General features: G+C 40.2%; 2 protein-coding genes across 2 annotated transcripts; both read right to left on the reverse strand.

The window, feature by feature from the left end:
• Positions 1 to 102: 102 nt before the first annotated feature.
• On the reverse strand, positions 103 to 9,200 carry LOC112257675 (probable ribonuclease ZC3H12B). The gene is made up of 6 exons (XM_024431434.2): positions 8,781 to 9,200; positions 5,733 to 6,529; positions 5,453 to 5,592; positions 4,848 to 5,082; positions 4,655 to 4,761; positions 103 to 4,555 (listed from the first exon to the last, which is right to left on the reverse strand). Exons 1-6 carry the CDS (start codon positions 8,976 to 8,978, stop codon positions 3,111 to 3,113), a joined length of 2,922 nt encoding a protein of 973 aa, XP_024287202.1. The 5' UTR covers positions 8,979 to 9,200; the 3' UTR covers positions 103 to 3,110.
• Positions 9,201 to 10,201: 1,001 nt separating this feature from the next.
• shisa2a (shisa family member 2a) lies at positions 10,202 to 11,283 on the reverse strand. The gene is made up of 2 exons (XM_024433849.2): positions 10,970 to 11,283; positions 10,202 to 10,764 (listed from the first exon to the last, which is right to left on the reverse strand). Exons 1-2 carry the CDS (start codon positions 11,253 to 11,255, stop codon positions 10,235 to 10,237), a joined length of 816 nt encoding a protein of 271 aa, XP_024289617.2. The 5' UTR covers positions 11,256 to 11,283; the 3' UTR covers positions 10,202 to 10,234.
• Positions 11,284 to 15,372: the final 4,089 nt, after the last annotated feature.

Consider the following 15,372-nt stretch of genomic DNA (forward strand, 5'->3'; position numbering starts at 1 on the left):
GAACCCCTCTGCTGGCCTTTGGATGGGGAACTGCTATAGAAAATCTAAATTCCATTGGACATCAAAGAGAACACTTGACACGGCCAACAAAAGAACACTGTATAAACATAGTCTTGCTTTATTTGAGGAAACAAACACTTCGTCATTGAGACTTACATTTTGTTTGAGCCAACAGACCCAAAGAGTTCGTTTTGTCTTTTGGTAATTGTTTTGTCACTTAAAACAATTTTAAAAGCAATGCATTTAATTCAACATGGAATAGAACAAACTACTGCAGCTCATAACACACGGCCTAGTTGTCAACTCACTCTTATAACCCTTTTACATTGCAAAACCACAATACAAGACAGTTCAATGTAACTTTAGGACATGAGAGCTGCACTAATTCACAAATCTGACTTGGTAAGCGCATTTATCATTCATAATAGCACACATCAATATTGTTTTTGTTGTAAATCTCATAGTACCTGAGAATTTATATTGTGGGTGTATGAGAATTTACCATTTCAGGTAAGCTGATATATTTAGAACACAATTCAAGGTTAATCTACACATTGGAAATTTCTGTAGTTTTTCAAACATCTACCTGCTGTGTTCAATTCCAACAAAATCAACTGCAAGTTGCTCAGACCACCAATATCAGACTGAAATCAGTCAGTCATCACAAACAAGCCTATCTTGTAAATTCAATGTAATTACAAAGGCTCACAGCAAAAATACAATTTCTCATTTGAAACAATAGAATTTAAACCAATATACTCTCACATGCTTTAAAATACTTAAGGCTAGATCAAGTGCCATTGGTGAGAGTCACAGATTTCTAAAGTAAACCACAAATCAATAGTTATCTTGTCACCAAAAAAGGGGGTTATCCATCAAATATTTTTTCCACAGGTTTCACCCATGTCCAATCAGAGGTAATTGACACGGTCTCATAAATACTAAATCATACTGACACCGTCACTCGACTTTACTGTGGCAGTAGCCTAAGAGTTGAATATAGTATTATGTGGGTCAAATATATATTTTTAAAGTATTTATTTAATAAATAACCCCCTAGGTGTCGTAACCCAAGCATATATGACTGACATTGCAACCTATTCAGTTTTCTGTGCAGCAATTAAAAGTTTTGGCATGTTTTTCAATATGTCAATACATTTAAATATAGATTGTATCAACACAGAAATAGAGCAGATATGGATAAAAAAGTTAGAGAGGGGTCACATTTTTTACCAAGCTGCTTGGGTTACAACACAGCAAAAAAACATTGATGCAACAAGTTAAATAACGCATTGAAACTGTACAATGAGTGGTCATTTCAGTATTAATACATACACAGAGAAAGGACACGATGCTTACAGCTGCACACAGGGTATCTATGCACTTCCATGTAGCGCGTAAGTGTCCCTGTAAATAAACTACTGTGCCCAGTAAGAAAAAGTACATACCAATGGGCTACTCCCAGTGACACACAGTGTCACAAACATTATGGCATTGTATTTTTTTTTCTAAAATACATTTTTTAATGATACTGTACATTTCATAAATATATTTTACAATCAAGAAATAGATACAATTTGTATCAACAAACAAAGGTCATTTCTAGACATTTTAGGCTTTGTTGTTTGCGGCACTTCAAAATGGGGGGGGCTCTCTTCTACTCTCATCAAAAATATGAAACATGCACATCATGTCAAAAATAAACAAAATATGAACGTGCATTAGATATGGCCCAAGACCTTGATTTCAGATCATATTTTACTCACTGAGAAAAGAAACAATTCCATAAATCTTTAGAAATGATATTATAACCAACATATTTCACATCATAATGAAACCTTTCAAACGTGATGGAAAGTAGTGAGGGGAAAAGGTAGGCACGCAAACTGTAAGCCAAATGCCAGAAACAACCCTGACGGCAGCCTCGCATTCTGAGTGTTTCACAGGAAGAAACATTTAGGCAGTGTGTCACACCTTCTCATGAAGAGACAACAGGCCCAACATGGCCTGCTCTTAGTTCATGAAAAAACAAATGTCAACAAAGCCCCAAAATTCTTTTGGGCAAATAACATTCAGAAATGTTTTTTTTGTTTTCTTTACATGTGTTCATTTATATGGGTTGTCTCTCAGCAGTAATAAGGAAATGGATGCTTTTCTTTAAAGCATTTTGCCAAAGAGACTTCACCAGTTCCTTAGTAATTACAAATAAGTCATGTTAGACACAATGGAAGTGCCATTAAGTCACATGCCAGGTCCCAATGATATATACACATGCTCAAAATGATTCCAATAATGTTCATGTAACACAGTTACATTAATGTAACTAATCAACACAGCAAGCCATACAATATACCATAGGAAAGGCTTACAACACTGGTGTGATGTTACACTACTATCCAATCAATTGTCTGCGTCAAAACTATAATTGATTTATAATGACAAGGTCAATTATCTATCTTTTTGGCATTATTTCAGCAGCTTTGAAATGGCTTTCATGTGTCATATGAACACAGGTGTTTTAAGTCTGATATTTCCCAGTTCTAGTTTGGCTTGCTTATATACGTGCACTCACAAGTTCTACCAAAATAGTAGCTTTGTAAAGTGAGATTGAGAAAATATATATATCATTCTAAATACTTACAGTGCTTAACATTTAAAAAGCAAAAGAGACTGACCTCAACAACATAAGGATATTCATTGAAATCCATTAAACAATGACTGGAGAAGTGAGGTCATTCAGATATAAGGCCATTAAAATGTAAAAGTTCATGCTCTGAGGTATGGTTGCACTCACTTCCCTCTGTCTTTTACCACAAATCATTGCACAATAAACAACAAAGTCACATAGTATTTACATCAGTGTCAGATATGCACAATGTTATCTAGGTATAGTGAACTAATTCCTCACTGTATCAAATGATAGAGGACTACGTTTAAATTCAAATACATAATCTTACCATCAGTCAAAGTTTCCCTTACATTTGATTATAATGATTTTGGGTTTCTGAATTTCATGAGGAGAAATTGTTTTGATGACAATCAAATAACTTCAAATATAGAATACTAATACTATTCAGACAATTGTAGCTTCAAAAATAAAATAAAAACACTTAATGGCAAGACCTCAGCTTCGTGACAATGACAGCAGCGAGTTGTTGTGGGTCCGTTAGATGAGGGTTTTTCTCCATGACAGAGTGCACCACGAAAGCGGGGAAGATGTTGCAGAGGTTGCGGTATGTTTGGTACTGGTGCTCTGGGATGACATGGCGCTCCTGGTGCTCGGCTTGAGGCGGGTTCTCCCACGGAGACCTCCAGATCTGCTCCATCTTGTCAGGCATGCTGCGGACCATCACCCGCTCACAACACGGCTGCATCAGGCTGTTACTCAGGGGGTACGAGTGGTATCCATAGGATTCACTGCCGCAGGGCAGCGGGTCCCAGCTGGCATGCTGCTCGCGGCACAGTGGGGGTCTCCGCTGCCTCATGGGGTTACTCTCGTACAGCCTGGAGTCTGAGATGCTGTCCATGCGTGTCATGCCCAGGGAGCGTCCCGGTTGTGAGGACTGTGACGGGAGGACATTCTGAGGTAAGGGGTAGTCCCCTGGGCAGCTGGACCTGGCCCCAACAGCAGGGTGCTGGACATGCGGTGCCAGGTGGGATATGGACTGCTTCCTGCTTGGACCCTGCTTAGGCTGCTCAGGGCCATAGCTCTGCACTCGGGTCAGGGCCTCGTGGTGGAACCCCCCATGGGAGAAGGCCTGGAGTCTGCTCTGTGCAGGAGACTGCTGCCCCTTTATGCTCTCATCCAGGCTACTGTCCACTGAGCTCATGTATAATTCCCCATAGGAGGAGAAGGAGTCACTGTTAGAGTGGCTGAGGCAGGGCTCAGGGCAATGCTGGCTGGGATTTCGCTGATAAATCCCATGCTCATGCTCCATGCTACAGAAGCTGTCCACGTTGTGCATGCTGCTCATGCTCATGTTAGAAAAATCACTAAGCATAGAGTAGTATCCGTGGTCTGTGCTCACAGAATCATATTTAGGAAACTGTTCACTGTAAGTGACAGAAGCACCATGGCTGTTGGTGACTAGGATGGGTGGGTGTGGGTACTGTACACTAGACATGTGCTCCAGGGAGCTATGGGTGAACTGGAGGGAGCCGGGTACTGGGCTGCTGGCTGATCGAGTGTTCAAGGCACCAGCCCCGTGGCTCTTAGCAGGCTGCATGGTGGGCACACTGAGGGCAGACACGAGGGAAGGCACAGAATTTGCCTCGGGCTTACGGACAGCAGACAGTCTCTCCTCTGGCTCGCAGGCCACTGAGCGGATGCTGGGGTCAGACTGGCGCTTGGGGGCCACACGTTTAGCCTCAGAGCCACTGTCCCCCTTAGCTGTGGTGGGTCCAGTGCCACACTTGGCCAGGGCCCCCTCGCTCATTGTCTTTACAGCAGACAACTTGGCAAACGCTCTCAGTTCATCAGCCACTGACCGCTGAGGCTGGTTTGCACGCTCTGGGTGATAGTACTTGCACTTATGTCCATAAGTGCATTTTTTCCCTGTTTAAGGTGATATAAAAGAGAGCCCAAGTTAAACAATATTGACATCAGCAGTACAACCACAAAAATAAAATCATTATTTTTGTTGAGACAACCTACCATATGGACAGGGTTGCTTTTTGTGCTCTGGAACAACAGGACGCTTGCGGAGGAAATTCTCTAAACTTGGACCATGTCTTCCTAAAGGATCATCAGGTGGCATGAATCTGAAACATAAAAAGGAGAATATGCTTAGTCATTCTGTAGTTAATTATACTCCCTACCCAAGTCGCAGAGGGCTATGATGACTTACTTATCATTGACAAATGAGTACATCAGCAGTCGCTCCTCTATGAACTTCTTCCACTCTGGCTTCTCATTCTGTAAGTCCCTGTAGTTGTCATTTGACACAATAATGCCATCAGAGTCACAGGCCAGCTTCACTATGAAGCGATCATCATAGCACACCACTCTCCTTCCTTGGACTCTTCTAGATGGGGTGAACACTAGGATCTTTTCTTTCTCTAGCTTCCGCAAAATGTCTTGGTCTGTGAAAAGAAAAGCATTAAATCAGTGAAGAACAGCAGTGTACAAATTGTTACATAGAACTATGTAGGCCTACATACCTGTGGTTTCACATTGACATTTTCATATGCATTGCATTTGAAAACAAACTCAAATTAATTGTGGCTAAACATTTATCCAAATTCATGTTATTGTTCATTCAAAATGATATACTTAAAATGTTAGTTATTTTTCTAACTGTGGGTCGTGCTTTTTGCATGGGGAAAATGGAGCTCAATGTCAAAACATGTTGATTAAAAAGCACACACACACAGATGCGCGCGCCCCCCCAACACAGACCATTTTTAGAAAACATCTTGCCTAATGTGGCTAATTGAAGCAGAGCTTTAGTACCTGTAATGGGGGCGTCAGGTCTCGACTGCTCTTTCCTCCAGGCAGGAACAAACACTGTGATGTCTTTGTGTCCTTTCTCCACAAACCAATCAGCAGCCAATTGGATACCAAGGCAAGAGAACACCTCTTTGTTTCCATGGCTACAAAACAACACAACCAAATCTAGTAAAAGGTCTGCTTGTAAAGCCAATTCAATTACAGCCATAAAAAAACAGATGGTTCAGAACATTCTGCATGAGGTGAGATTTGTTTTGATTGTGTGCGTCTAATAGAGACTTACCTCATCGCCACATTCGATCCATCAATGACGATAGGCCTGAGATTATCATAAGGATCCACAGAATCATCTTCAAGTGACACCTCCGGACTGACAGCCTCTTTGACACAGGGGCCTCCACGGGAGACGAACGTGCCGGTGTTACTGCTGGCTTGAACCTCCGGTTCTCCTTTATTACCAAGCCTTACAAGCTCAGCCAGAATGTCATTGATAAGGGCAGCAGCCCCTAACTTGTTCAGCACGGTCTCCACCTGTTCACCTGAGTATCCCAGCTTCAAGGCAAACTCCATCTTGGTTTGGTACTCCTTGTCACTGGCATGTTTAAGCACTGCAGTGGCCTTGGTGTCTTCAATGCGGAGCTCTGGTAGAGTGCAGCTCTGGGAGAAGCTGGGCCGGTCCAGGCATGGAGAGCGACAGAGCTGCCGGTGAGGCTTGGTGGCACTGAAGGGCTCTTTCCTCTTACAGCCGCCGCTGTTCAGCTGCAGCTGATTCTGCTCCTCTGACTCGCTCTCTGAGCTGCTTCCCTCCTCAGACTCCCCACTGGGCTGCTGGGCCTCAGTCAGCTCAGGGGCCTCTTCCCTGCATGGGTGTTTCTCCATTTTGATCTTCTCCACCATCGACCATGCCGTCATCACGTTCCTCTCGCCACCGGAGATGTCCACCACATGCTCCCTCACCTCCACCACAGCCTGAGAATCATACTCGATGGCTGACTTCAGCGCAGCCAGCTGTATGTGTAAAGCCAACGTTAGACGCTCCCTCTTTCGGTGAGCTGGCGAAATTAAGGACACTATGTAATCCTGGAGGAAAACAAAGGGTAATTGTCAATAAATCACCAAACTGGCCAAATGTCATCCCTGTCTATAAGTACAAGATTCAATGCATGTCTAATTCATGTGTAAATGTTAAGTATGGCATCAGAGGAAATCTAAGGCCCCTGAACTCCCCATGAAATGTAAAAACTGGAATGGTGCAATGCACCAGACTCTTCAATAAATTGATGTGTCAATGTTAATTGTATCCGTTCCTGTTCAAATAAAATATAAATATCCATTGTCATTGACTTAATGTAAAGGCTGAGATGCATGAGATTACATGAGCATTTAAACAATAAATATGCATACAGACCCAAGTGCTTTAAAACAAATGGAAACGGATTGCATGTGCTCCTGAAACCGGTACTTCCCCAGGTCTTGCAGATAGTAGATTGCTAGCTACTTCCATTAGTGCTTCAAGAGGCTCAGCCCATGAAATGGGTTGCCTAGCAACACAGCCCTGTCATCAGCTAACTGCTTTTTAGCAGTCACGACTAACAGAACACAGTCCATCTTTCTCTAGGCAGCCTGGCAAACATGGTTAACGTAGCATGCCTCAAAATACGAGATTTACAATGTAAAACACTAGTAATATTAGGCGCATAAATCAATGTAAGAAACAAACAACAAAAGCATTAATTCAGTACATTGCTACATATTTTCCCCAGTTTTATACAGATTGTATCCTGACCACCACATTGTCAAGAGCCAAAGCTAAGCGGAAAACAGACATTTGATAATCACTTAAAAACAGAAAATGTCCATCTCTAGTAGTTTTTCTATGGTGTTCTTCTATCAAAGGGTAAAAATAATATAATGAGCCTTATGCTTATGATGAGCCTAAAGGTTTTATTGACTTACTTACTTAGAGAGCCTAATTATTTTCCCACCTCATATCAAAGAAAGTGAGTCAAGACTCTATAGAAAACATAAGATAGTAGAGTAGATCTGGCCTGAGAAAGTGGTGGAATGAAACTACTGTACTTGATCCTTAGAACAAATATAGCTAGGCTATACATGATATGAACAATAACCTATTGGGAGGAGACGAGCACATTCAATAACAAAAGTGGCAGATTATTTTCAGATGCCCTCACAACATCAACACAAAGACATTTGTGTATATGTAGGAAACCTGGTAGTTACCCCACACAACAATACTGATGTGTTGGAATTTCCTGGCATTACATGGCATAACAGCAAAGAAGACCCATCCTTTCCCCCCTCCACAGAACAGGCTGAGGCACAGCAAGGCCACAAGACTAAAGCACTGCACATGCACAGGCTTGTGCAACCCTGTCTCATAGCAACAACTAGATGGTTGGTCAAGCTGAAACGTAAATGGATGCTGAGGCCCCACAGCGAAGCTGCAAAGTACAGATATGCTGCAGTAATGGGGGTCTCTAAAGCACACAACACCATGAGTAAGTCAAAACGATGTCAAATAAGGGGTCATTTAAGTAGCTATGATGAGGTTTGCAACATTAGTGCGAAATGTTCGTAGCTGGTGCTGCTTACATAATGAACGTTAGACACCAATGAATCCGTTCTAAGGTGAGCTAATTAATACTGATTAGATAGATAGCAAGATCCTACGAGTTTATTTGGCACATTTGGCATCACGTTTCAGAAACATTCGTGCAAAGGGTAGCTAGCTGGGCTAGTTAATACTACCAGCTAGCTCACAATCATATCAAAGAAATAAATACCTGTGATCATATTTCCCATACATTACTGGTAACGTTAACGTCGTTGGCTAGATGAGATCGAGACCTGTAGACACTAGCTAGCTAACACATTAGCTGAAAAGCGTCCAACAGAAATGAACCACATCATTCAGGTCAATTTTGGCACTGTAAAAATGGCATCTATTCAGAGCAAAAAAAATACTCAAACAAGTTGTATAGCACTAGCTAACTACGTTTGCGAAGTAGCTAACGTTAGCTACTATTAGCTAGTTAGCTAAGAATGTAGCAGTAACGTTAGTTAACGTATACTAGCTAGCTAACGTTAGCAACATAAGACTGAAAACAAAAAGGACAGTACGTTACATGTAACTCTAGTCAGACGTTATCAACTCCACTACAATAACAGATGAGCTTAATAGGCTAACCTTCGTTAGTACTAGTTAGCTGCAAACATTAGCCTGCTAGCTAGCGAACGTTACTCTCCAGTCCAGAGATAGGCTGTTAAACACAAAGCATATGTTAATTAACGTCCCAGAAAAGTTACATACTTTTGCCTTGGTGCAGTCATCTTCCTCGCCCTCTCCGACACGAACTATGATTATATTGCTGGTGCTGACATTTGCGCTGTCGCAGTTTGACTCAGCGGATCCGTAGCTGACCCTCACCCGGAAAATACGCTCAATGTGCTGGATGGAGCGGTGAAGCAATGGGCCTGCATTTGCGGGCACTGCCAGCTCCAAAACCATTTATTATGATAAATCAACGACTCACGAATACAACGCACTCAGCTGTCTCACGAATTACTTAGCTGTGATGTTTTGTTCAGAATGTAGTAAAGTAGATGTATTTAAGTTTATATAGCTAGCTAGCTATTACAGTCTATTCACGAACATTACAGCTAGCTAAATATCATTCATCATCCCCTCCCTTCATCATTTCTGACAGCCTCCCACATACTGTCTCTTAGCAACAAGTAGGACGCCCTCTGACGCCGATTCCGTGCAATGTCTGCTAAACTAAAAATAAACATTCTGGGGCCGTTCCAGGTCGTCTTTTTGCAATCCCGCTGCATAGAGGATCATATTTTAGATTATCTGCAGAAGGAATTTGCAGAAGGAATTACCACCTCATAATGCCAGTCCACTTTAATCAACACAGACTGTTTTAACTGCAAATTCAATTTGGCTATTTATTTTCAGCAAACTTTAATAAGTATTAGCAGACTCACATGGTCTCAAATATCATTAACTCTTGTTTTGGTGGGCATTCCATCTACAGGCTGTTATCATTTGAAATGTGCATGTTGAACTGAAATGTGCATGTCTTACTAAATACTACCCCCCATTCCTTATTATCTAGGCTACTGTATCACAATGTCCTATGTAAAACTGTTTTTAGCCTCGACACTAATGACTGTCATAAGGTAGTTGATTATCTGTGTGCATCCCCTGAACCCCAAGCTGTGCCCTCCTATGTACTTATCCTTCACTTCCCCCAACTCATTTTCAAGAGATTACCACAATCCCCTCTTTACCTAGGTTTATTCAGAGATTGCAACCTCCGTCCATTGTCCTTCCCTCCCGCTGTTTTTCCCCACACACCAGTAAGTACACTCTTTTGAAAACATCTGGGATACATCACAAAAGACTTTAACTACAAATCTTCTGGCCATCCTGAAGACAAAGCTTGTTTTCAGCCCAAAACATTGGAAGGCTATTGTTTTAGCATTCTATCATGGTACCCGTACCCTTTTGACAATGTAGGCCTATGGGATGATTGTCATGCTATGTATTAGTCACTATAGTACAGTGGGATTTTAGACTGTTTGGAATCCTTATTACAGGATCAGAGTTAAGACTTAAGACAAAAAAAGTTAAAAATACATTTTATTTACACTCATAAATATACACTGAAATCAGCGGAAAATAAACATTCCATAAATAACTCTTAGACAAGGCAAGTGGGCACTCAAAAAATGACTGTCATGTGGCAAAAAATCGCCTCATATTGTGACACCTGTGTACAACTGTTCTGTGTGCATTGGAGTCTGAGGGATGGAATGGACCAGTTGGTGTCCGTACATTGAGCGGTTATCTAAGAATGGAGCCATTAGCAAAGTGTGCTCTGGGGGCATCCCATAGTTTAGATATGGCTGATAGAATGGACCAGGGGGCTGCGGATGAGGCACATACTGGTTAGACTGTGTGCTTGAAACAGGGTATCCATTATTCAAAGGTGCAACATACATGTTTACGTTGACATCAGTGCCAGGAGTGGAGGTGGTTGGTTGTCTTGGGGGTGCCAAGGTTGATCTTCCTGTTGAGCTGGAACTAGACTGGCGAGAAGGAGTCATGCTCTCTGGAGATGGCCCTCCAGATTCCATCAGGCTGGTCTGGAAGGGTGCTGATGCATTTTGACGATCCTGTGCCTTTGGCTTTAGGCACTGGCAGCAACATATGGACACAATGGTACCAAGTAGCACAAAGGACAGAAATGTGCTCACAACTATCACAAATGGCAAGTAGGCAGGTACTGGAGGGGAAAAAAGATAGAACAAAATGTAAATGCTAAACCACAAACCACGATCAATGAATTGTATACATTGAACCAAAATTACTATGCCTGCTATTTACTTCTAACAGAAATACTTTAACCTTTCCAAGGGAGAGATAATTTAGCCATTAAAGTTTAAATGTTGAATAAACCAAAAATAGAAAATGTTGACACAAAATCTTACCCGTTGGTGTCATGTTGATTGTGTTATCGTTTTCAAATTCAAAAAATTCTTCCAGGTCACAGGAGCTCTGATCCAGCCTCGCCTCCGCAGCCGTGCAACAGTAGCGGAGAGCACAGGTCCCACAGCAGTACTTTGCATCCTGTCCGTCATACTTCTCTGGACACTGGAAGCCCTTGTGCCAGATCTTGTAAGAGTCGGACCAGCCATGGCAATACTCTCCTGAGCTGGCCACAATATGTTTGTGCATCAAAGAGAAAAATAAATATAAAGCAATTAAAAAACGCATCTTGTATGACAGGAAATACCCTCACACCCAATTGGTGAAACAGTTGTTTGGAGCTTCAAAAAGTTCAAATCAAAATCCCAATGACATGCTCACAATTGGGAAGAAAATGGTCAATGAAATATCAACAACAATTCAATGAATGAAAAAGTGATGTTATCCAGTCAATGTTCAAGTGGTGAAGCAAGGCAGATCTGTGACCATAAAGTGAGTATGTGGCTATTTCACTTCTGTTTTATCCTCTGTCCCCCTCCCTCACACCTATTGTGTGCCTAATATGGGAGGGGCTTGTTACATTACTTTGCTAATTTCTTGTAGGCCTGCCCCAGGCCAAGACCTGTCTGCACTTTTGGATAAGGAGACAATACTATATGGGCTAATAGGCTACTGGAGATTTTTTTTTTAATGTTCATTCAGATTCAACCAGCCTTACTCAATTAGATATTCAAAATAGCAATGTGAGGTCTGGGTGTTATGTGTTACCTTGCATATTTCTTTGAAAAGTTGTTGGAAGAAAATGAAGAGGTCTGCATTCAGTGCAAACAAAAATAAAGTGAGGAGTTGAGGGAGGGAGCATGTGTTTGATACTACAATGTAGACTTTCAATCTTTAAAATGAATTAAATATACCCTCTGATTCTTGAAGAATATAACTTAGAAATGCCTCATGACCTTACTTCAACTGTCACACACCATCAAAACTCCAAATATAACCTAAAATCAAAGGTTATTGGTAGCGTACACAGTTTAGCAGATGTTACAGTGGGTGCAGCTAAATGCTTGTGTTACTAACTCCTAACAATGCAGTAAAAATGTAAAACAAGTACACAAATAATAATAATCCAATACTAAAAAAGAAGAAATCAGGAATGTTAGGACAAATCCATTTAACAACCCAAATAACACTGTATCCGTAATCCAAATGCATGCTGTGTATATATACCAGAAATATATACTAAGAATGATATGTACAGCAGTAGATACAGTATATTACAGTGAGCTATGTTAAGAATCTGGTAAATAAATACAGCCGGTGTATATAAACATTGTAACAAAAATGCAATGTACAGTAGTAGATATATAAGAATGAGCTATGTGAAGAATACAGTATATGAATGAGAATCCAGTATATAATCCAGTATATAAATAAGAATCTAGTATATAAATATGCGGTGAGTATTAACAGTGTAACAAAAATGCAATGTGCAGCTGTAGATATATTTGAATGAGCCATATGAGATCACAGTAAATGAATATGCAGTGTGAAAAACAATCTAAAATAAACGGTCCAGTGTTTAATGTCTATATATACATGGGTCAGCAGCGTTGACTGTGTGTGTTTGTGTGTTATGTGTGAGGGAGTCTATCTTTGTCTCTTACTTACTACAGAAGTACTGCTTACAAATCTTACTTACTACAGGAGATGGCGTGATGGCTGTTCAACAGTCTGATGGCCTGGAGATAGAAGCTGTTTTTCAGTCTTTCGGTCCCGGCTTTGATGCACCTGTACTGTCTCTGCTAGATGGTAGCAAAGTGACCTTGTTTTACTCAATGTTTTTTTAACAATGTAATTGTAAACAAACACCATAAAGCCTCAAAACATGGCTAAAACTTTCATTTTGATTTCTAGGATGGTCAGTTCTTGCATCCATAGATATGTATTGGCGGGGACACAAGTTGTTATTCTTTTAAATGCAGATTGCCCCTTTAATATTCTTCTAATTTACTGTGGTGTTTGCGTTAACCGTTTAGGGTTTCATGGACTGGCTATGTCAATGTAGCCCTAAGACTGGTCTGTCTGATTATTATACTAACTGGATAGCGTAAGATACTAGGCAGAAGAAATACTGATTACATTTAGTCATTTAATCCTGAAAACCCCCAACCAACAGGGTAGAGTAAACAAACTGTGCAAACAGTATGCTTGTCAGAGCTTGGAGCCGACTGGGGTGGTGATAATGAGTCTGTTTATCTTACCACAAATTTTTAAGTCTAGATTTAGGAGGTCAAACACTATCTGTACCACACCCGGAGAAGTGCTGTATTCCCATTTACCTAATGAGCTGTAGCCAAGTGACGTTGTTTTGTATATGCTTTCTCAATAATAAACAGAAGTCAGGTCAATTGAATAATATCAAACTTTGACATCAAACACCTAGCTATCCTAATCAAATGTTGTTGCTGTGTTGCAATAATAAAGTGACAGGTTTCTTATTGATAGCAGTTAAGATACAATACATTTTTTATGTCCTTATATAAGCAGTGGTGGAAAAAGTACCCAGAAGTCATACTTGAGTAAAAGTAAAGATACCTTAATAGAAAATTACTCAAGTAAAAGTGAAAGTCACCCAGTACAATAATACTTGAGTAAAAGTCTAAAAGTATTTGGTTTTAAATATCAAAAGTAAATGTAATTGCTAAAATATACTAAAGTGTCAAAAGTAAAAGTACAAATAATTTCAAATTCCTTATATAATGCAAACCAGATGTCCCATTTTTTAATTTATTTATGGAAAGCCAGGGGTACACTCCAACACTCAGACATAATTTACAAACGAAGCATGTGTGTTTAGTGAATCTGCCAGATCAGAGGCAGTAGGGATGACCAGGGATGTTACCTTGATAAGCGTGTGAATTGGACACTTTTCCTGTCCTGCTAAGCATTCAAAATGTAACAAGTACTTTTGGGTGTCAGGGAAAATGTATTGAGTAAAAAGTTAATTATTTTCTATAGGAATGTAGTGAAGTAAAAGTTGTCAAAAATATAAATAGCAAAGTAAAGTACAGATACCCTAAAAAACGACTTAAATGGTGCTTTAAAGTATTTTTACTTAAGTACTTTACACCACTGTATATAAGCACCTAACCTCCACATTCATATTTATCAGACAAGAGCAGGGAGAAAAAATACATCTCCTATATGCCATATCGCTGAAATCCATTGCAAAGTTAAGGGCCATTACTAGCAAGTCAGCCTCTGTGAAACAAGCTTGCTGAATTAGCATCACAAACCCTAAACTGGCTGGCATTGTTTGTTGAATGCTAATTGGAAGGCACTTTAGACAATTGCAATTTACTCTCTTTGTGCTATACCTAATCTCTGCTCATAACATGATGACATGACCAGGATTCTCCAGCTGCTCAGGTTTAGAGTTAAGTCAGTATTATAAATCAAATTGAAATAAAAGTATTTGAGGACTATGAAGAATCATTTAGACTTTAAAGCATGTACTAGCATTCACTAAATTCTTTCACTCAAATATATTATGAGAATATAACAAATCTGGTGTAATAAATTAGACACAGAGCTCCCCAAGGAGCTCCCCAATTTACTCAGATTCACTAATTCAACAGGTAGTTTTATTTGTGATTGTTTTGACAAAAGGACAATCAATGCCCTAAATTGTATTATTTTTCAATCAGCAATGACATTTTCTCAGTTATCAGGTTATACATCTGGAGGTAAGTAAAAGAGTCGTTCAGATGATAATAGGGCTATCAATGGGGGGCCTCCCAAGTAATTAGGCAAATCATGGGCCACCCTGCAACACCTCACCCTAACGATTTTGACTAGATAGAGTACAGTTTATGTTAAAATTGCCTTTTCGTAGCAGGTTAGGAGAACTTTTGCAACAGGCTAGGAGAATTAACATAGCAGGTTAGGAGAATTAGGTTATGGTTAGGAAAAAGGCCCTCCACATGATAATAAGAATATCCATCTTGACGTTCTAATACAGTAAGTGATATTCCATAAATGCATTCATAACCTTTTGTCAACATTGTTAATGAAAGCTTTAGGATATGTTCTTTGTGTGTTCTTATGGTTTAATCAAGTGTTGTATTTCATATAATTGAAATTACTAATACCTGTACAATAATATCTCATATCAGCACAATGTTAGAGCAAACAGACACAAAACATAATAAAGTGTTATGGGTGTTTGAACAAGCCAATAATCAGTCTCAGCAAGTGCATGCAATGTCCAGACATGCTGTATAAAGGCACACCAAATAATGCCGGTGTGCGTGGTAGGGGTATATTTTCCTGTATACATTTTCCTACCGCAGCAAAATATGACACATGGCTGCATGGATTTGAAAACGGCAACCTTGTCAAATTT

Source organism: Oncorhynchus tshawytscha, linkage group LG09 (assembly GCF_018296145.1).
Source record: "Oncorhynchus tshawytscha isolate Ot180627B linkage group LG09, Otsh_v2.0, whole genome shotgun sequence".
Taxonomy (NCBI): domain Eukaryota; kingdom Metazoa; phylum Chordata; class Actinopteri; order Salmoniformes; family Salmonidae; genus Oncorhynchus; species Oncorhynchus tshawytscha.

What these genes read in the sequence shown, in the direction of transcription:
- LOC112257675 (XM_024431434.2), bottom strand. Translation starts at nt 8,978, where the DNA reads ATGGTTTTGGAGCTGGCAGTGCCCGCAAATGCAGGCCCATTGCTTCAC. An exon ending in GGATCGAATGTGGCGATGAG is followed by an intron (nt 5,593 to 5,732) that starts GTAAGTCTCTAT and finishes GTTGTTTTGTAG; the next exon opens with CCATGGAAACAAAGAGGTGT. An exon ending in TACTCATTTGTCAATGATAA is followed by an intron (nt 4,762 to 4,847) that starts GTAAGTCATCAT and finishes TTTATGTTTCAG; the next exon opens with ATTCATGCCACCTGATGATC.
- shisa2a (XM_024433849.2), bottom strand. Translation starts at nt 11,255, where the DNA reads ATGCGTTTTTTAATTGCTTTATATTTATTTTTCTCTTTGATGCACAAA. An exon ending in AATCAACATGACACCAACGG is followed by an intron (nt 10,765 to 10,969) that starts GTAAGATTTTGT and finishes TTTCCCCTCCAG; the next exon opens with TACCTGCCTACTTGCCATTT.